Source organism: Peromyscus californicus, unplaced genomic scaffold (assembly GCF_007827085.1).
Source record: "Peromyscus californicus insignis strain IS unplaced genomic scaffold, ASM782708v3 Scaffold_7__1_contigs__length_154581171, whole genome shotgun sequence".
In the NCBI taxonomy this organism is placed as follows: Eukaryota; Metazoa; Chordata; class Mammalia; order Rodentia; family Cricetidae; genus Peromyscus; species Peromyscus californicus.
This window is the reverse complement of record NW_026294595.1, coordinates 96,535,985-96,558,411: the sequence shown is the minus strand read 5'-3', so window position 1 is coordinate 96,558,411 and position 22,427 is coordinate 96,535,985. Positions and strand designations below refer to the sequence as shown.

At 45.1% G+C, this 22,427-nt stretch overlaps 1 protein-coding gene across 1 annotated transcript in view; it reads left to right on the top strand.

The window, feature by feature from the left end:
- Window positions 1-22,427, top strand: part of Spg11 (SPG11 vesicle trafficking associated, spatacsin) — a 73,097-nt gene that overhangs the window by 27,430 nt on the left and 23,240 nt on the right. The window contains exons 11-21 of the mRNA XM_052726410.1: window positions 553-729; window positions 1,614-1,685; window positions 2,825-2,952; window positions 3,520-3,695; window positions 4,350-4,560; window positions 9,168-9,371; window positions 11,739-11,845; window positions 13,508-13,653; window positions 14,840-15,001; window positions 16,522-16,588; window positions 18,258-18,423. Of these exons, the coding sequence (XP_052582370.1) occupies window positions 553-729; window positions 1,614-1,685; window positions 2,825-2,952; window positions 3,520-3,695; window positions 4,350-4,560; window positions 9,168-9,371; window positions 11,739-11,845; window positions 13,508-13,653; window positions 14,840-15,001; window positions 16,522-16,588; window positions 18,258-18,423 (1,616 nt within the window). The remainder of the gene's footprint in view (window positions 1-552; window positions 730-1,613; window positions 1,686-2,824; window positions 2,953-3,519; window positions 3,696-4,349; window positions 4,561-9,167; window positions 9,372-11,738; window positions 11,846-13,507; window positions 13,654-14,839; window positions 15,002-16,521; window positions 16,589-18,257; window positions 18,424-22,427) is intronic.

The following is a 22,427-nucleotide window of genomic DNA, read 5'->3' as shown; positions in this document are numbered from 1 at the left end:
GGTTCAGATCTTCAGTTTAGGTCTCTCTTGCAGTGACCTTCCCACTCCTCATTATCTTCAGTTACTTTCGGTCCATGCTGCTTCCTAAACTAAGTGTGATGACAAGTATGGCCTCTTGCTGTCAGTTTGATAGTGGCTCCACGTAAGTTTGAGGACAAAAGGCTCCTCACCCACAGGCTCGTTTTGCATCTCTACACGATGGATGTCCCTCCTTTTGAAGTACCTGTCTTCTGCTCAGTGTCTCTACTGAGAAGTCACACGCCCCTGGGCACCCAGCCCCCTTTCGGGTTCTCTGTTTAGATGGATGGTCCTGGAGCAGTTCTCACAGCCCTCATCAGTGAGCGCTGTACAGTACTTTCCTCTGTCCCCGGAGTTGTGGGGTCCTGGGCTGCTGAGGTTCTGCCTCAGTCGGTTCATGACCCCACACCTTGCCAAGAAGTAGCTTCTGGGTGAAAGACCCCTTCGTCGGTGTTTAACACAGTTATATGTTCTGCAGTGGCAGTCATAAGAAGACTACGAGGAAGTTAAACGTACTTTTCTTCTTTTTTCTAGGAAGTTATTGCTGACGCCATTTTAAATAACAAAATACCGGAAGCACAGACTTTCTTCAGGATTATTGGTCATTCTGCTCAACAACTCGAGGAGCTGCTCAGGATAGGCCTAGATTTGGTGTTTGACAGTTTAAAAGACAACAATGTAGAGGAAGCCTCCATGCTCTTGAGGAATATGGTGAGTGCTAAGAATCTCTTTGTCTCTGATGTGTAAGAAGACTCAACACACTCCTCTTTTTTGAGACTAAGTCTCTATAGGCCAGGATGACCTAGAGCTCACTCTAGCCCAGACTGGCCTCAGACTTATTTGTGGTCCCCTGCCTCAACTTCATCATGTTGGGATTACAGGCATGAACCACCACACCTGGCATCCCTTGTTTTCATTTGTTTTTAGACATTGTCTTACTGTGTAGCCCAGGCTGGCCTTGAACTCACAGTCCTCCTGTCTCAGCCTCTCAAGTGCTTTACTATCAGACCCTCTGAGACAGTGTTTTCATAGATGTCACACATGTCATGCGTAGGGCCTCAGTTCTACTGGAGGACAGTCTGTATTCTTCAGGTGACCCCTCTCATCTCCATTTGAACTTTCTGGTGCATTAGGCACCGGCTTGGGGCTTGGTGATCCCCAGTGTTGCTTCACTTCAGAAGGGAAGTCCTAGGAGAAGCAGGGCTTCTGGGCTGATTGAGATCGGGCCCTCCTCTGTGTGGCTGGAGTCTTGCCCAGGGTGACTTTCTTTCCGAAGGTGCAGATGTGCTCATTGTTTCTGTCCGCCCCTGGCTCCAGGTAAACCGTCACAGCAGTTTGCCGCAGTCTTGGCTCTGGTTGCCTGGTATCACCTTAAATTGTTCTGTGTGTTGCTTTTGCTCTGGGAAAATAACGAAGGGCTTTGGGGACAAGCAATCAATACATATAACTGATGTAGAAAGTAAATATTCCCAAGAGCAGAAGCCGTGTGCTGTTCTAGCAGAATCCACGTCTACAGAAGAGCATTTCTGCACCTAACACATTTAATTCAAATGGGTTCATTACAAATGTAAGCTTTAAAATTTCATTTATTTTAGGGCTTCAATGTGGAAGATGAGTTGCTCAAGATATGCTTTCATACAACTGATAAAAATATACGGGACATTTTGGTAGGTAAAGGTGTCACAATGTAGCTTCTGTTTTTTTATTTTGAGACAGGCGCTTGGTATGTAGTCCAAGCTGTCCTCCAACTCTTAATCCTTCTGCCTCAGCTTTACGGGTGCTAGGATTACAGGCATGCCTGGCTGTGGATTACATTTTTATTAGACCACTTTGGTGAAATTTCTTAACTTTAAAATGAATAATTTTAGTATCTAGGAAATATATAAGTAAACATGATAATCTGTTTTTAATGGTTGAGTATGTTCTCATTTGACACTCTGGTAAAGGGAAATTTATATGAATATATATTAACTTTAAAATGCAGCTTAGCGGGTTGGCAAGGTGCAGATAAAGGATCCTGCTGGACGGCCCGACTGACGGCCTGACTGACGGCCTGACGGCCTGACCCTGACCCTGACGGCCTGAGTTCTATCGCTGGGACCCACATGGTGGAGGAAGAGAACCCAACTCCTACAAGTTGTCCTCTCACTTCCACACATACCCACTCTGCTACACACACACACACACACACACACACACACGCACACATGCACGCACACACACACACACACGCACACGCACGCACGCATACACGCACACACACACGCACACACACGCACGCACACACACGCACGCACACACACATTCACACACACACGCACGCACACACACACGCGCACACACACACGCACACACACGCACACACACGCACACACACACGCACGCACACACACACGCACACACGCACGCACGCACGCACACACACACACACGCACACACACACGCACGCACACACACACACACACGCACGCACACACACACACACACGCACACTAAATAAATAAATAAATAATGGAATAAAATAAAATTTAGTGTAGAATACAATTTCCTCCTCCCCTCCCCCCTGCCCCCCTCCCTCCCTCCCTCTTCTCCCTCCCTCTCCCTCCCTCTCCCTCCCCCTCTCCCCACTATTTCTTCATGGTGCTGTGGATCAAACCCAGGGCCTGAGGCATGCTCAACAGTACTCTACCAACTGCATTCTCCACCTCAGAATACAGTTATTAAATGGCATTTAATCTCATGGCTTTTGTTTTGCAAATGTTCTTCACTTTTATGTGGTCATTACTCTAGTTGCCTTTTATCCAAGGTTGAAATTTTAAAAGAAAAGGAGTGTTTTTCTGAAAAAGAAAGAAGAACTGTAGACTTTGTTCATCAAGTTGAAAAGTTTTATTCAGGACATTTCCAAGAAAATGTGCAAATGGCGTCCTTCCCCAGGTAGGCTCCTTAGTCCCCTGGGGCAATAACGGGAGAAGATGGTGGGTGGCACTTCATTTGTAATAATTGTGAGCATACTTTCCTTACATGGAACTAAGCCTCTGATCCTCTGGAAGGTAAAATTTGTATCTTTTTTTTTTTTTTTTTTTTTTTAGTTTTTCGAGACAGGGTTTCTCTGTGTAGCTTTGTGCCTTTTCCTGGAACTTACTTGGTAGCCCAGGCTGGCCTCGAACTCACAGAGATCCGAACTCACAGAGATCCGCCTGGCTCTGCCTCTCAAGTGCTGGGATTAAAGGCGTGCGCCACCACCGCCTGGCCAAAATTTGTGTCTTAAAGAAGGGCATCAGCTGGGTGGGGTGGTGATGGACACGCCTTTAATCCCAGCACTTGGGAGGCAGAGGCAGGTGGGATCTCTGAGTTTGAGGCCAGCCTGGTCTACAAAGTGAGTTTCAGGACAGCCAGGATTACACAGAGAAACCCTGTCTCAAAAAACGAAACAAACAATAACAACAAAAATTATCTACCTATCTATCCATACATACATATATATATTGTCACTGTTTTTAGTTATTGGATAAAGGAACAGGACTATTTCAAGCACAAACCTGTCTTGGATACATTCCTCAAATGTGATCAAAAAGATGAGTTTAATGAACAGGACCATAGAATTGCACTGAATTGGGCTCACTGGTGGGATCAGCAAACACAAGAGTGCATCCTTCTCCCCAGGATCAGTCCACAAGGCAAGTACAAAAGCGCCTGAAATATGAGCATGTTAGATGGGGAGTAAGTTAGGCATTGATGTTTTAATATTTGGGGGTCTCTACTTTAGAATTCCTTTTGGTGGGGGAGGTTCACTTTCTTTAAAATTCAGTCGTTGAATTAAGACCCGTTGCTTACAAGGTTTTTGTCATGGATTTACAGTGTGGTGGTGGAAAAAGTCATGGGTCCAATGAATGGATATTAGCAAAGCCAAAAGCTATCATTGCAGCTCCAGAGTGACAGTCTGGGTTTCCAAATAGTTTGTGAGTTTCTTGTGTAAATTGGGGATTAGTGTCACGCCAGGCTCTGGAGCATAGCTCACTGGGTGAGCAATGATGAGTCAGCATCAGATTCTTGTTTACAGTGCTAGCCTGAGTTTGCTGTGTTGCAGAGGAGAAGAAAGTTGACAACTTTAGTGCCTGTTTCATGCGAACTCTGTAGTGAGGAACCCTTTACTCTTCCCCTGTCTGTGGTGTTGATTATAAAATGAACAGAGAAAACTGTAGCAGTAGAGGGCCTGAGTAAACCACACATGATAGGATACACATGTCATTGTCAGTGTCAGTTCTGTATTGAGTTACAAGTCAGTAACCACAATCACTGCTGTTTTAAAAGGCGTTTTGTTCTTCATATAGACTACAAAGCACACTCCCCGGACGCCCTCTGGAAATACCTCACAGCTCGCCATGACTGGTCAAGCCTTAGCTTGTGGATTGAAGAATTTCAGACCCAGCAAACTGTGCCACCTCAACAGAACAAGTGGCCCCCTCTGAGTGCTGACATCATTGATCGGAATACTTGCTGCAACCGTTACATGAGGAATAAGATTTTAGACAAGCTGGCCAGGTACTGTAACCGTGAGATTCAAGTCCAGTGGGGAGAATAAAAGAAAGGGAAATTTAAAACATAGTAATAATAATCATGGTGAAGAGAAGAATGCTTACCTGGTGCCTGCAAGCTGGGTTCAGTGTGTGTGTTCACAGGTATGTGCCTGCACACGTGATTTTCCCCTTTAAATTCAGTGCAGTCTTGCTTCATAACACAACATTTAAAGGGTGTTGTTTTAGTGTTAAGGTGGTACACAGATCCTCCAATCCCAGATGGAGGTTTTCCCCACAACACTTTGTGCCCTCTGTTGTTTTATTTTTTGGGAGACAGAGTCTTCTGAGGTAGCCCAGATTGGCCTGGAACTTGCTACTTAGTGTTTTCTGATGCAGACTTGTTACTAGAACTTGAAGGAGCCAGTGGCAGGATGCAAGACTTAGATACCCTAAGATGAGGTGTCTGGTGTCTGTGTCCACTCTTCTTGGACAATAAGCCACCACATCTGCTGCATGGCTTTGACCTGCAGAGGACTGTGGGAATAAGCTACAGAACAGAGTGGTGATTTTAGATCATTTCTAAAAAGAAGTGTATTAGATCTAACCTTGTGAACTTGCCGATTGTGTTGACAATCAGGTTTGGTGCAGCTCAATCTAATCTGTCTTCCTATGAGGAAAGTTGGGTGTGCACATGAGCATGTTTCTTCCTCTGTTTCACATGTGCTACTTTCCATTTGTACTCACTGGGGATGTACTTAGGCTCCTGTCCTCACAGCGTGCAGATGCAGAGTCAGACAGGGAAGGGAAGAGCATCACCTAAGCCTCTCACTTACGGAGTGGGCTCCTTCAACGTCGGGTTTTCTGGTCTGTGTTCTCATTGCATTAATGCCCTTCTCATTTACTAAAAATAAGACAGTGTAGATTTACATGATCAAAATATTTGCTTTAGCATTTGGCTGTTTAAAAAAACTAATTTATCTGGTTTAATATGAATTGAAAAATTAATTCATGCTGAGCATGATGGCACATCTTCAATCCCAGTGCCCTGGAGGCAGAGGTAGGCAGATCTCTTGAGTTTGAGGCCAGCCTGTTCTACATACTGAGTTTCAAGGCAGCCAGGGCTATGTAGAGAGGCTCTGTCTTGAAAAACTAATAATGATAGTAATATTAATAATAATAATAATAGTAATAATAATGAAAGATCATGATATTTATTATATAATTATATTGAAGGGGAAAATCATACCATTCTAATTGGATTCAGAAAAATCAGCAATCCAAACATAGATGCAAAGTCCCTTACCTAGAATATTGGTGTCTAAAAATAATCGTTCTAGTCAACAGTATATAAATGGTGAAAAGTATAAGCATTCTCTTTAGATTTGGAGTGAGAAGAGCCAGTAGTCAGTCCCTCTCAAAGTGCTCTTTGGGCACATTGTGACCTCAGGAGCAATTCTAGCAGGTCTTGTTTGGGTTGGAACACAATCTGATTTTAAATACATGTATGGAAATGGGAGTCACAAACCCATAGAAAGAACTTGCCCTGAAGACAGCAAAGTTTGCTTAAAGCTGCAGTGATCGAAGCAGGGAAGACAGAAGAGAGAGCAGAGAAAGACTTGGACGTGTGCGATCGTTTGTATACAAGAGTGGTCCTGAAGAGCATTGTGATAAATGAGCAGATATCTGGGGAAAAGTGGCCCTGCACATTGAATCATTTCTAGGTAGACATAAAACCTAAATGTCAGAATGCATAAGAGCTTGAAAGAGGCTCTTGGAGCCATGACCTCAGCAGGAGGCTGGCTTCCCAAATGTCTCAGGCAGCAGGGAAGCAGTTACTGAAACCAAGAAAACGTTTGGCAGGATCCATAGAGGGAGGTGCCAGTCAGTTTGCAGTCTCTATTGCAGAGCCAGGCTAGCTCTGTCCCCTTTCCCTGACTCTTCTCTCCTGACTGGGCAAATCAGCCAGACAGATGGAGCATCCAGGAACACAGCAGGGAAGAGTAGAGTTTAGGTCTGAGGAAAGAGGCCATTAGAACCAATTCCTGGATATTTCACTGAAAAGGAAGGACAAATGGCCAGAGTGCTAACTAGTTTTATGTCAACTTGACACAAACTATAGTCATCTGAGAGGAGGGAACCTCAACTGAGAAAATACCTCCATAAGATCTGACTGTGGGCACCATGTAGGGCATTTTCTTAATTAGTATTGATGGGGGAGGACCCAGCCCATTGTAGGTGAGGTCATCCTTGGGCCAGTGGCCCTGGGTTCTATAAGAAAGCAAGCTGAGCAAACAATGAGGAGCAAGCCCATAAGCAGCACCCCTCCATGGCCTCTGCATCAGTTCCTGCCTCCAGGTTCCTGCCCTGTTTGAGTTCCTGTCCTGACTTCCTCAGTGATGGACTGTGATGTGGAAGTGTAAGCCAAATTAACCCTCCCCTGCCAACTTGCTTAGATAATGGTGTTTCATCCCAGCAATAGTAACTCTATCTAACACAGCCAGTGAACATAGAAAAATATTTCTTTCTCATTTATAATAGTGGAAACATGAATTTATCTTTCCAAAATCTAGGAACAACTGAAACGACCCACAAAGGTACAACAAAATGTAGTACAGTCATACAAGAGCATGCCACATTGCCATGAAGGACATTGTTGTGAGTGTCACCATGGATGAATGACCAATGTCAAATAAAGAATTAGGGTAGAGGGGAGAGATGCCCCCACACCCACCAGTGCCTGAGGCAGGTGGGAGAGTTGGCCCTGAGGTCATAAGAGCAAGAGAGCTGGCCCTGCCCCCCACCAGCAGCAACACTCAGGAGGGCAGGCCCTGCACCTCTCCAGGGCAGCACAGTAGAGCAAACCCTGTTGGTAGAGGTGTGGGTGAGCGAGTTGTAAGCATGGGAGAGCTGTTACCACTACTCGTCTGTGTGGGTGGGGGAGAGATGCCCCCCTTACCCCTCACCGCCTGTGACAGACAGCGAGTTGACCCTCCCCCTTATTAGCTGCAGCACTCAGGAAAGTGGATTCTGCATCTCACCTGGCCAGCCAGTAGAGCTGACCCTATTGGCAGAGGTGTGGGTGAGCCAGCCTCGATGTTGCAAGCGTGAGAGAGCTGTCCCCATTACTTATCAGTCATGTGGAGACATGGGTGGGGGAAGGGAGATATCCCCCACCGCTGCCCATCAACTCCTGAGGCAGGTAGAAGAGCTGATCCTGAGGTCATAAGATCAGGAGAGCTGTCCCTGCCCCTCATCAGCTGCAGCACTCAGGAGAGTGGCCTCTACACCTTGCTTGGGCAGCACAGTAGAGCTGGCCCTGAAGGTGTAGGTGTGGGAGAACTGACCCTGAGAACATCAAAGTCTGAGAACAGGCCCTGCCCCTTGCTCATCACTGCCAGGAGTGAACTAGCCAGGGCAATATTGGAGAGCTCCCCCTGGTGGTGAAGATGGGGTTGACCAATCCTGCAAACTACCCAGGCCCAGAACAAGGGTTATGTGTTGACTCATCCCAAAATCCACCCCATCTGTGATCCGCTGTGGGGATGGGGGCGGGTGGGGGGTGTCAATCCTGCAGACCCAGGGCTTCAGGGTCTCCATGACACGGCAGCAATGAGATGTCCAGGAAGAGTCCCAGTGAGGGTCCAGTGTGGATAGTATAGCAGAGACCAGGGGCCTGGAACCCGACGGGTGATTCCTTGTGAAGAACGTCGCATGTAAAGATGTATGGATAAAGGGGTTTACTGTGTGACTCCCTGTGTCACACTGCAGCTTCCATGACGAGATTTCCCCCCTTTTTTTTTTCTCCTTTTTCTCTTAAATTTTATTTTGTTTTATTTTGGGGTGGGGAGCGAGATGGGTGGAATCGGGAGGCATGATGTTAAAGACACAAAGAATAAATAAAAAGAAAGTTAAAAACAATGGACAGAGAATAAAATACTTCATGCTTCAGTTTTAGTGTAAAGCTCAAAGTAGACAAAATCAAACTGGATTATTGAGGTTGGTTATAGTTATAAAACTATGAATTAAAACTTAAGAATTAGTTACCGCAAAAGTCGGACAGATAAGGGGTTGCTGTAGGGCATGCAGTGGAAGGAATACACCAGTAGCTTCCAAAACACAAAAACACAAATGTCTGTAATCAGAGTACCAGTTATGTGGTATTTCTGTTTTCAAAATATCTGTAATTTTTTTAAATTTATTATTTCATGTACATGTGTGTTCTATCTGCATGTGTCTCTGTGCACCACATGCGTTCCTGGTGCTCATGGAGGCCAGAAGAGGGCATCAGATCCTCTGGAACTGGAGTCACAGATGTTTGTGAGCCACCATGTGGGTGCTGGGAATTGAACCCGGGTCCTCCAGAAGAGCGGTCTGTGTTTTAACCACCAAGCCATCCCTGTGGCCCTTATATGGCATTTCTTTTAACTCTATATTTTTCATGATCTTTTTGTATGGCAGTTTTGATGTGTGTAGTAGTAAATTTATAAAAGTAATATTTAAGTGCAGATCTCTGTCATTGTTTAGTAGTTGGTGTGTTTAAACTGATGTGGCTCCTTAGCGATTTTTGTGGACGTGTGTCTGATTTGAACCTTGCACTTCTTTAACTTCTCACCCTTCAATCCTGTCCCACAGGAGTGGGATTTTTCTTGCGTCTGAACTAGAAGATTTTGAACTCTTCCTCCTGAGACTGAGCCGGATCGGAGGCATAATGCAGGACAATTTACCCGTGCAAAGCTACAAATCCTCGGGAGGGTGGGGTTTTCACTCCTACTTCATCCACCACTGTCTAGAACATGGCCTACAACATCTTCTGTACGTCTATGTGGACTATTACAAGTGAGTGCTGAGAGCTGGCTCACACGCATCCTCCTTCCAAGCTGCTTTGGAACTGTTTGGGGGGTGAGTGGGGGCTTGAGACAGGGTCTCAAGATAAGCTTGAACTTTTGACCCTCCTATCCTGCTGCCTAAGTGATGGGATTACAAGTGTGTGCCATGTGCCTGCCTACATGACTGCTGTGATATTGTGTGTTTTTAAGACAAGGTCTCACCATGTAGCCCTGACTCACTGTGTAGACCAAGTTGGCCACAACCTCACAGAGGCCTGCTTTTGCCTCCTAAATTGTGGAATTAAAGATATCAGCTGCCACATTTGGCCCCTGAACTGCTTTGAGAAAACATTAAGCATCAAGAAACTGATCCTTTTGAAACAGTTTCTTCCATGCCAACACCCGGCACATCTGTTATCTCAGGATTATGTTCAACTAAAGACACGTGTGTGTTTTATTGACAGTGATTTCATGTAGCATCTTATTAGCCTTTCAGATGACTTGAGATTAGAATAAAATGTTGTGTCTGTCAGTGGCAAAGCCCTTGTCTATCATGTGCAAGCTCATGGATTCATTCACCAGCGTTGCATGAAAAAAATAATAGAATGAAAAGCACGTTTGTTTTAAAACACTTTAAAAGAAGGATAGACCTTAACAGAAAGATAGCTTTCACTAGAATTCTTGATTCTTTTCAGAGAATTCCTAAAAAAAATAACAAACTTTAATTTCATAGCCACTGTAAAATGGATTAATTAAAAAACACAGGTTTATATAGATAAATTTATATAGATCAACATATGTCCACCTAAAACCAACCTGTAGAATTCTGTCTATGGCCATTGCTAGTTGTTACTGGGTCAGTATTAGCAGCATTAGGTGTAGTCTTTAAAATATTAAATGTGGCCAGGCGGTGGTGGCGGCGCATGGCTTTAATCCCAGCACTCAGGAGGCAGAGGCAGGCAGATCTCTGTGAGTTTGAGGCCAGCCTGGTCTACAAAGTGAGTTCCAGGACAGGCACCAAAACTACATAGAGAAACCCTGTCTCAAAAAAACAAAAATTAAATAAATAAATAAATAAATAAGTAGAATATTAAATGTGTGTATGTGTGGATGGGTGGGTGCACGTGCATGTATGGGCACATGTGGAGGCCAGATGTTGATATTGAATGATGTCCTCAGTCACTGTCTACCTACTTTTTTCAGGTATGATCATTCATTGGACCTCAAACTAGCTGGTAGGCTAGACAGCTGGCCATTGGGTTCTGGCAATTCCCCTGTCTCTACTCCACCTCTCTAGAGCTGAGGCTTCAGACTGCTGAATCACTTAGATTTCATGTGTGGGCACTGGGGATCTGAATTCAGCTTCTCACTGTTGCACAGCAGACACTGTCTCTCAGTCAAATGCAGACATTACCAATGTGGCTAGTCTTGCTGGCCAACTGGCTCCTGTCTCTGTCCTCTGAGGCTGCCGTTCTGTGTGTTTCTGGAAATCTGAACTCTGGTCCTCATCATGCTTGCGTGGCAAGTGCTTCGACCACTGTGGGAATCTCCTCAGCTGTGGGAGCCCATTTAGGCTTTACCCAGCAGGTCTGCATAGAGGATGATTGGACCATGGGCCCCAGGTGTCTGAAATGGTCTGCACTTGGCTGTGCTGGGGGGAGGTCTTTTGCTCCACCCCTTGGCGTTCCTTTAAAAACTCTAGGGCAGAGACAGTCAGAGCCAGTGGATAAGGATCCAGGCCCACCCGAGTCTATCCTGTGTTTCTGTTTCTCTCCTCTCCTTATTTCTAAGTCTCTTATCCCTCATTCCTCAAGAGTCCCTGGGGTAAATAAATGTGGGGGCTGGTCCCCCACACCCAGCCCCATCCTTTACATGCTTTTATGTGTTATTATACCTTTCTCCCTCTCTCTCTCTCTCTCTCTCTCTCTCTCTCTCTCTCTCTCTCTCTCTCTCTCTCTCTGTGCATGCGCACATGTGTATACTCAGTGTAGGGAAGGAGAGGTGTTTGTCTGTCTTACTCTGTAGCTCAGGATGAACTGGAACTTAGAGCAATTCTCCTGCCTTAGCCTCCTGAGCACTGAGATTACAGGTGCTAGAGTTTATGTTCTCTTTTGGCATTGCTGGGATCCACCCCAAGGCATTGTGCTTGCCAGGCAAATGTTCTACTGCTGAGCTACAGACCCGGCTGATTTTCAGAGTTTTTGAGACAAGGTTTTGCTGTGTAGCCCAGGCTGGCCTGGAATGCATAATGCTACCTTAGACTTTTACACCAAAATTGCTTTTCTAATGCTAGCTATCACCTGAGCAAACGTGCTCAAAACAGTCATGTCTCATGTGATAATCCCAAAGGTGTTTGTTTGTTTGTCTTTAAATATAGACTTAGTCCTGGAAATTGTCCTTTTTTGGAAAAGAAAGAACTATATGAAGCTCACCCTTGGCTTGAATTTTTGGTTCAGTGTCGGCAAGTTTCCAGTAACTTAACAGGTATTATGTTCAGTACTAAATATACAAACTTTCCCTAGGTCAACTGTGAGTCTATTGATGGGCATTTAACTTGGGAACTCTTTAAGTTATTTCTTTGGTTGTAGTCAAGTATCTGACTTTAATTCAGCTCACACTTTACTAATGAAATAGAAAACTAAAAAAAATGTTAGCCTCTTACCTGCCAAGAAAAGTCAGAAATGGAGCGGAGAGCTTATGTGGTTAGATTTCCTTCACTTCTGCCTTGTGCTCTGCCACCCCGTCACCCCGCCCACCATCACAGGCTCCGATCCTGCTCTGCTAGATTGACACCCTTTCTCACAAAGAATTGGTCTGCCTTCTAGATGCCTGCTAGGAATTTTCCCCTCCTCCTTTCCTCTGTCCCTCTCCCTCTATCCTCCTTCTTTTCTCCTCCCTCCCTCCTTCCCTTCCTTTTTTCCTGCCCTTCCTCTCTGCCTTCCTTCCTTCCTTCCTTCCTTCCTTTTTTCCCTCCCTCTCTCCTTCCCTCCCTCCTTATATTCTTTTGTAGTGCTAGGGCCTCTCACATGCTAAGTACATATGTCCCAGGCACGTATGTGGAGGTCAGAAGACAACTTTGTGGAGTCCATTCTCTCCTTCCTCCTTTAGGTGGGTTCTAGGAACTTACAAATCTTTTGGTCTGAAGCTCCAAATTGAAGAAAAGAAACTCACGTGTGTGGGGGATGTTGTGTCCTTGGAATGGAGCTTCTGAAACAACTGGTTTGACTATGACCAGACAAAAAACCCCTTTACCTCAAGCATTCTAGCTAGTAGTGTTCTTCCCTAATTCTGGGGAAAGGTACAGGACAAGCACTATACGTCCAGCAGTGTCCACAACCAGTCTTTTGTGTAGTGCCCAGGGTTGTAGGGGTTACGGGTGGTGGTGCACACCTTTTAATCCTTGCACATAGGAGGTAGAGGCCAGCAGATCTCTGTGAGCTCAAAGCCAGCTTGGTCTACCTAGTGAGTTCCAGGCCAGCTAGGGCTGTATAGTGAGACCCTATCTCAACCGAACAAACAAGGGAAGCCACCTACAGCTCTCCACAAGTTGACACCTACGTAGACTCAGTCTGGACTTATGGGAAGGTGGCTGCCCACAAGTGGCCATTGCTAAAATTGTCATGTTTCCTTCCAGTTTCTCTCTGTTTTCCTTGCATGACTACTCTTACGTCATTCAGCAGGGATCCTTGGCTCCTGGGTTGTGCAGAGTATAGGAACCATCTGTGTTTTGTACAGCCTACTCATGATGACCCACAAACAGTAACATGGATTTTATTTTTTTATATCACTGCTGATACAGTTGACTTGAGGCATCTAATTAAGCCCCCTTGCTGTTAGGGAGCTGGGGGGAGGGGGCTTAGCATGTCTTCTTTCATTGTCAACTGGTTATTTCTTTTGTCCATAGGGTATTATTCCTTTAGAGCATCCCTTGTTGAATTTTTCTCTTGACTCTTTATGATCTTTATGTTTTCTTTCTTTGAAATCTTTGTTTTTATGAGATGGACCTTTTGAGTTTGTGCACCCCTGCCGCCATGTCTTTACATTGCTTTTAAACTTAGGAAGTCGTTCTTACTGTGGACAGAGTTAAAAGTATCTTTCTCAGAATTGTATCTCTCTTAATTTAGTAATTATCCCTTTTATTTTCAGATCCTAAACTGATCTTCCATGCTAGCCTTGCAAATGCTCAGATTTTGATTCCTACCAATCAGGCCAGTGTGAGCAGTATGCTGTTGGAAGGACACACCCTCCTGGCCCTCGCTACGACCATGTATGCTCCTGGGGGTGTCAGCCAGGTATGGGCGATGCTCGGACTTACCTTGGTGAAATAGGGTTGATTTTAAACAGATGACCCAGATTGTCTAAACCTTAGCTGGTGCTAAAGCATGACCTAAAGCATGACCGCTTCCAAGAATCCTGTTAATGGCCGAGCATGAAACAGGTGAATTCACAGTTCTGTGTCCTGAGCTGAAATAGAAGTCATGCACGGACAGATGTTCTCTGTCCCTCTGGTATGTTTTCTATAACTCCAGGACAGAAGCAGGATCGGGTTACTTCTGGCTTGTGATATGTATTTGCTGTTTACCCTTTTAGAAAGTTTATTTGAAAGCATAATTTTTAGCTTTCCCTATAAGTTCCTTTGAGGGACCACGTGTGGATGTGCTCCTCTGCTTTTTGAACCGACAGTGTGGCTGGTTAGAGGGAGAGAATGCTGTTGGATGTCTCATCCTCTGTGGTTTCTTCCTGGTGGGAATTACCCTCCGATTGCTGCATAGTACTCACATGGCTAAACTGCTCACACCTGCTTTTAACCACCAGTCAGAAACTACAGGTCAAGAAAGGACTAAGGAATCATCTGTTTTGATAGCATTTATTTGTTTGTTTCTTAATTTGTTGTTTTGGGACAGGGTCTTACTATGTAGCTCTGGCTCTCCTGGAACTCACCATGCAGAGCAGGCCTCTGCCTCCCAAGTGCTGAGGTTAAAGGCCTGCGCCAACATCGCCCCGGCCATGTGATTGGGTTTTCTGAGGCAGGTTCACCTCTAGTCCAGGTTGGTCTGTAATTCCCTCTGTAACCCAGGCTAGTCCTGAATTCTTAATGATTCTCCTGCCTCAGCCTCCCAGGTGCTAGACTATATGCAGACAGCACCATGTCCAGCAGTAACAGTTGTTAGATCTTTTAAGATATTAATGTATTTGGAATATAAATATTATAAACACTGCAGTAGAGATGGCTTTTTTTCTTCAAACAACCTATGGTTTGAGAACAACAAATCTAGCTCTCTTCCTAATCTTGCAGAAATGGAGGCTTGATGTTACACATCTAGTCCAGTGTCATGCAGTCATCCGGTCCTAGCCTTAAATGACTGCTTCGCCGATGCTGTTTCATTAGGAGCCATCTTCTACAGGGACTAGTTTTTAAACCTTCAAATATGTACTATCTAAACATCACCCCCATCTGTAATGTGTCTTCTTGCATAGGTCATTCAGAATGAAGACAGTGAGAACTGTCTGAAGAAAGTGGACCCCCAGCTCCTGAAGATGGCCTTAACACCTTACCCCAAGCTCAAAGCTGCCCTCTTCCCACAGTGCACTGCTCCTAGTATTCTGCCCTCGGATATTACACTCTACCACCTCATTCAGGTACTGTATTTATATGTATCAGCCAGCTCTCTTTAAACACTCAGGATAAGGAATGTGGCAAAGGATGGAGCTATGAGCCTGCGCCCAGAATTCCATGGAACCCTGTCATTTGGCTTCTATTTCAAAGGGATGTGCAGACGCTCTGAGGCCAATTCAGGGTCTGATTAGAAGCATCTTTTACCCATATCTCAGTTCAACAGGTTTCTTCATTACATATATATTCAAAGTGTCTTCAATCCAGCATAAGTTCTGTTCTTTAGAGATGAAATCTGTCCTACTCAATGTGAAGAACTCTTGGGGTGGACAATGCTGGTTCTCAGATGTGCCAGGACTGTTTGTTTCTGGAATGCCATAAGATTAGCAGCCTGGGCTAGAGCACAAGTCCATCATGCCACTTAGTATACCCTCGAGGTCAGTTTTCTGTAAAGAATTTTTCAAAGCATGGGCCTGGGGAGATGGCTCAGTGGTTAAAAGCACTGGATGCTCTTCCAGAGGACCTAGATTTGATTCCCAGCACCCAGATGGCCACTCACAACCATTTGTAACTCTAATCTGGGAATCCAGTGCCCCCTTGTGGCTCCACAGGTTCTAGGCACACAAGTGCTACATATACATACATGCAGGCAAAACACTCATCCACGGAGATTCTTAAAGGAAGACTCTCCTGGTAAAGACAGCCTCGTGCTGGCATGCAGAGCAGGACTGTGTGTAGCACTAGTATAAACCAGATGCTTCAGTGACACAGTTTGCTCAATGTAGTGATCCTCCTGTCTCAGTGTCTCAAGTGCTAGGATCAAAGGCATACAGAGTTCCTTGCCTCTAAAGCATTTGAATCAACTTCAGACAAACCATTTCAAGTTCTCTTTTCTTCTTGACTTGCATACTTTTATTTTGTTTTGTTTTTTTGAGACAAGGTCTCATGTGGCCCTGAAACTCACTATTTAATCTAGAATGGCCTTCAACTGCTGATCCTTCCTCTTCTAAGTGCTGGGATTACAGATGTGCACACACCTGGCTAGTTATTTATTTATTTTAAAGCAATGTCTTACTGTGTTACCCAGGCTGATCTCCTGTGCTCAAGGGATCCTCTCGCCTTGGCCTCCTAATGCTGGGGCTGCGGGCACATCCCACTGTGCCTGGTACCCCGTTAGTTCCTTGCATGTGTGCACTTTTATGTTCATGTGGATCTCCAAGTGTGTGCAGGTGCACACGTAGCCTGTGTGTGTATCGATCAAAAGACCAACCTTGAGTGATGGTCCTTAGGAGCTATCTCATGTCCTCTTCTGTCTGGGGTGGGGGAGTGGTATGGTGTGAGGAGGGACCGTGTTCAAAGAATTTATGTTTAGAGAAAAGGCATTTAACTGTGTTTGGTTCCAGGGATCAAAGTTAGGGCCTCACAGTGGGCTGGCAAACCTCCTACCAGAGTCCTAAGAAGTAATTCCCTCTGGGGGTTTTCTATCATTTTACTTGTTTTAGGGTCAGTCAGCTTTTGAGTCTGACTGACTTTTCCTCTTTTTCAGTCTTTGCTGCCCTTTGATCCTAGCAGATTGTTTGGCTGGCAGTCTGCCAACACACTAGCAATCGGAGGTAAGTCATGAGATCTCTTGCTTTGCAAGCATTTAGGTCATACTGAGAGTAGATTTTTTTTTTTTTTCCCCCCGAGACAAGGTTTCTCTGTGTAGCTTTGCGCCTTTCCTGGAACTCACTTGGTAGCCCAGGCTGGCCTCGAACTCACAGAGATCCGCCTGGCTCTGCCTCCCGAGTGCTGGGATTAAAGGCATGCGCCACCACTGCCCGGCCGAGTAGATGTTTTTTATACATAAAGTTAATCCCTTTTTCCAGTGCTTTTTACTATAAAAATAAAAGTAATAGAAGACACATTCCTGGAAACTAATTGAGAACATGTAAGTTGCAAGTCTGTGTTGAGTTTCTAGGACTGCGTGTTACAGAGCAGATATGTGCCTCTCTGTAGCTCCTCCTTTTCAGAATGCCCTGTTTTGAATGTTGGTGTTGACAGTCAATAAATTATGGTTCCACTTTGTAATGACTGTTTGACCTTGAGCATATGTTTGAACCTTTCTTCAGTGTCCTTTAAGGCTAATAATGACGTCCCTCTCATGGGTTGCTGTAAGGAGGAAGACAGGTGTTTTGGGTGGGTTGGTTGATACACTTTTGAGACAGGGTCTCGTGTAGCCCAGGTTGGTCTTGAACTTGCTGTATAGTCCAGATTGACCTTAGATATCTGATCCTCCTGCCTCTACCTCTAATGCTGGGTTTCTTGAGTTTCCCACCACATCCGACTTCTGTGGTTCTGGGATCAAATCCAGGGTTTTATGGACGTGAGACAAGCACTGTACCAACTAAGACACAGCCTCAACCCTGAGAACAAGGTGTTTACAGCCCTCTTCCATTACGGGCCAGGTCCACACACGGCTGTCCTCTGTAGGACAGAAGAACTTTTCTGAGATTTGTGCCACTCTAAGCACTCAGTTTCTGTTCCTCTTGAGTTTAGGGTTAGTGTTTAATATCATCTGTGATGCCTCTGTCTCCATGTGTGTGATGTTAAGGTCATACTACCTATACTCATGGAAGTACCTCAAAAATCCAGTAGATGTGTGTCAAACATATTGACTACCTAAAAAGGAATTTTCCGATCGAGCACTCTAGCCCTGAGCTGTAATCTCCAGAAATAAAAAGTGAACTTTCAAGCCAGGCGGTGGCAATGCACGCCTTTAATCCTAGCACATGGGAGACAGAGATAAGTGGGTCTCTGTGAGTTCGAGGCCAGCCTGGTCTACAGAGTGAGTTCCAGGACAGTCAGGGCTACACAGAAAAACCCTGTCTTGAAAATCCAAAAAGAAAAAAAAAAAAAAAAACGCAGGAATTTTCTAATGTATCTGTTTTATAATTTGAAACTGTTTTATAGACCTTGTGCAATGTGCAGAAAGCTTACAGCAGCCAGCTGCAAGTTTCCCAGGGAGGTGCTAACAGCCCATACATGGATAGTTGTGGTGATATTTTATTTATGCTCTAACAAATAAAGCTTGCCTGGGAATCAGAGGACAAAGCCAGCCACTATATTAAGCATAGAGGTCAGGCAGAGGTAGCACACGCCTTTAATCCCAGCATTGGGGAGGCAGAGATTCATCCGGATCTCTGTGAGTTCAAGGCCACACTGGGAACAGAGCCAGGCACGGTGGCACACGCCTTTATGGTCCTGGTGAGTGAAGGGTGGCATGCTTTGCTTTCTCCGCAGATACAGCCAGTCATCTCCCACATTTTTCCAGTCCTCACCTGGTGAGTAAAAACGCTATAGTGGAACGTCTGAATTATGCATATTACTTACATCATGGACGCCCATCATTTGCCTTTGGTACTTTTCTGGTCCAGGAGTTAATCAAGAGTAAGACTCCCAAACAACTGTAAGTGTTGAGAGCTTAATTTCTGCTCTTGAAAAAGCAGTGTATTTTACTGATGCATTTACTGATCATTAACAATGTTGTAATTGTTTGCCTTTGTTTTGATTTAAATGTTTGTATTCTTTGAGAATTTCATACGATGCATTTTGATCATATTCATCCCCCTCCCCCAGTTCCTCCCAGGTGTCCCAACCTCCCTACTTACCCAGCTTCATGTTCTGTGTGTCCCTCTGTCTCTCTCTGTCACCCTCACTCCATTTGTGGGGACTGAGGACAGCTGAGCTGAGGCCTGCCTCAGAGTCTGGCCAGTACACCAGATGTCACTCCACTGAAGAAAACTGACTCCCTTTCCCAGCAGCCATCAAATGTCAGCAGCTCCTCAGCTGGGAGTGGGACTTTGTGCCCACCTCCCCTGCTCCACGCTGGGATTGTGTCTGGCTCAGTTGAGCTTATGCGGTCTTATGCACGCTGTTCCAGTGAGTTCTCACGCACTCCCGCCCCACTGTGTCTGGAAGACACTGTTTCTTGAAGTCATCTACCACCTCTGGCTTTTACAGTCTTTTGGTCCCTTCCACATAGATCCCTGAACCTGGAGGAGAGTGATGTAATATAGCTGTCCCAGTTAGGGGCTGAGCCCTCTGAAGATTCTCATCCTCTGCATGTTGATCAGTTGGGAGTGTCTGTGATAATTGTCAATTCCTCTATAGGGAAGTGTCTCTGATGAGGGTTGAGCAATATACTGATCTGAAATTCAGGTTTAGACTCTGTTCAGACTCCAAGCAGTCCCATGTCACTGAGGTGGGTAGGGACAACAGTCATTGTATTCAGTGGTGATCTTGTTGTTTCTATGTGCTTTTTTTTTGCATTTCAAGTTTTTTTTTTTTTTGGCTTTATTGTGTATAATATTTGCTAATGGAAAAAGTAAAACAACTCTCAAAGGAGACAGATTTTAAAGTCACGTGACAGCTACTCGGGCACCAAGCAGCTGCAGCAGAAGGATTCCATACAAAGGTGCATTTCATATTCACGAGCTATCTTTTATATTCCATTTCAGAATTGGGAGAACTGTTTGATGTAATTGACAGTGAAGTATCTTTTTTGTTTTGTAATTAACACAGTGATGTATTTTAAACTTTGTTTTAGTAGTAAGTTTTCATGGTAAAGTAGTTCAGAAAGTGGGAGTGAAAGACAGGAGTCTGGTCTCCGATTCTTGTTTGTATATATATATTGCTAGAAAACTTTCTACATACAAAATGTACATCTGAGTCCTCTAAAGTGTACTTTCGAGCTTGAGAGATGGCTCAGTGATTAGAAGCACTGATTAGTCTTCCAGAGGACCTGGGTTCAATTCCAAGCACCCACGTGGCAGCTCACAACTGACTGTGAGTCCAGTTCCAGGGGATCTGATGCCCTTTTCTGGGCCTCCATGGGCAGTAAACACACATGATGCACAGACATACATTAAGACAAACACTCATACATACGAAATAGAAATAAATCTCAAAAAATAAGGTAGTATTGGTTTTCTAGGTAGTTCCTGTTCACACCCATACCACACTCAGATCCCAAGTCCAGGGCTTTTGAAAGTTCTTCATGTCTCCTGGGTGAAGGTAGAAGCTGCAGTATTTCGGAGTATGAATAGGTGCTTTAAGAGACTGTAAATCTAGGGTCAGCAATACAGCTCAGCAGGTAAAGGAGCTTGCCACCAAGCCTAACAATCTGAGTCTGATCCCTAGGACCTCTGACCCCCACACTCACACCGTGGTATATATATGCTCCTCCACCCTCCACCTGAGTGACCAAATAAGCTGACTTGGGGCTCCTGGTACCACAGCCATTGCCGTACCTGCCAGCTCTTCATTTGCCCGTTCACAGTGCCAGGCTCTGATAACATAAGCACAGCTGTCTCCCAGACGAGTTATGGCCCCCGGGACCGATGTGGGCAGGCCTGGGATGAGGGGGATGCGGGGGATGCGGAGAGCAAGCGGTGTGCTGGCTGTCACAACTTGAAACAAGACTGGTTTGTCCCTGCGGACATACTTCAGCCACAACAGCTATCCACCAGGTAGATTAGCCAGCTGACTCGGGTCTGTACTCCAGTCGCACCTCAGCCATTCTGTGGAAACAGCTGTGGAAACCGTCTACCTTTACAGAAGAGGCAGGGATTGGTTTTGGCCACATATCACACAAATCAGCAATGCTGCCACATCCATTAAGTCGCAGTGGCAGCATTATGAGCGGTGCTGGCTCAGCAGGACCAGGGTATTTTGTTTTTCCTGAGAGCAGTGTTCTCAACCTGTGTGTTGTGACCCCTTTAGCAAACCTGTCTCCAAAAATATTTACATTACAATTCACAACAGTAGCAAAATTACAGTTATGAAGTAGTGACTAAAATAAGTTTAAGATTGGGGGTCCCCACAACATGAGGAGCTGTACTGAAGGGTCACAGCATTGGGAAGGTTGAGAACCACTGCTCTAGAGCAACATGTTGCTGACTGGCTAAATCTGCTTTGACCAGGTGCAACTGGATGTCTTGGAACATTTTGTTATTTAAACTCAGTGGGTATGGCCGGGCTGTGTTTCATGTGACCCTGTGGCAGGTGGGCTGGGATACTGATGTCTTCCCATGATCCTTTTTTGCAGTGACATTTTTGCAAGGATAGGCCTACTTTTCCTGCTTCTGAGATCTTTTTCTTCTGCATTAGTCATGGACGCACAGCAGCTGTTAACAGCATATGCTGTTATGTGTATGGAGGAGTCTTTGTCCTAATTTTTTGTCTTTAGAACTTGATTTATCTGGGATGTGGATCTTGGTGGCCACATTGGCAAAAAGGACTTTGAACTCTAAATTGCCCCAGCAAGCTGCTGCAGTACAACTCATGCTGGTCCCAGCAGACTGAGGACATTGTTGTCAAACAGTTGGCATTGTGACAAGCTTTGAGTGTTTGTGCTGATACAAACAAGAAGAACTGCTGTTCTGACCGTGCCCTGCAGCAGTTTCTTTATGTTACATAGTGATGCTGTTGATAGATTCTTATCAGTTAGGAACCAACCACAAAGCTAATTCTCTTTCTTACCAATAACCCAATTATAGTAGAGAAGAAATAAGGCCTACTGCAGAATGGCTTTCCAAGGAATTAGGAGAGAAAACTATTTTCAGGAGGTACACAGAAGCAGGGACTGGAGAAAAATTGCCGTGCTGCGAGTTATCTTAGAAAGCTTATGCTGAAGCTCAGAAATAGGAGCAGCACAGTCTTCCCTTTTGTGGAGGTGAAGTGGGAACAGCAGATGAGTTATCAGGGTTCCCTAAGTCTGGACTGGACTGGTCCCACGGACACCTTGTTGGCTCTCCAGATCTCCCCGGAAAAAGGCAATCACTGACGTTTCCAAAGAAAAGTAAAAAAAATCCCACAACTTTGGTATTGCCATTGCCAATGTGTATGAGTGCATTTCATGCTTATTAAAAATTTCCCAATTATGCTGGGCGGTGGTGGCGCACACCTTTAGTCCCAACACTCAGAGGCAGAGGCAGGCGGATCTCTGTGAGATTGAGGCCAGCCTGGTCCACAGAGTGAGATCCAGGATAGACAGAGCGACACAGAGAAACTATCTTGAAAAACCAACCAAACAAACAAACAAAAATCTAAGGAAATAGGATTATAGTGCCCCAAATAAAATGGTTCCCTGGAGCCCAAATGAACACTAGAGGAAGGGAGAGAGTGAGAGATCAAATGTAAGGTTCTCTGCCTATCACTTAGTGCAATTTCCTTTCCTTGTCCTAGTGAGAAACAGGGGTTTCTTGTTTTTTTTTTTTTTTGGTTTTTTTTTTTTTTTTTGTTTTGTTTTTCGAGACAGGGTTTCTCTGTGTAGCTTTGCGCCTTTCCTGGAACTCACTTTGGAGACCAGGCTGGCCTCGAACTCACAGAGATCCGCCTGCCTCTGCCTCCCGAGTGCTGGGATTAAAGGCGTGCGCCACCACCGCCCGGCTTTTTTTGTTTTTTGAGACA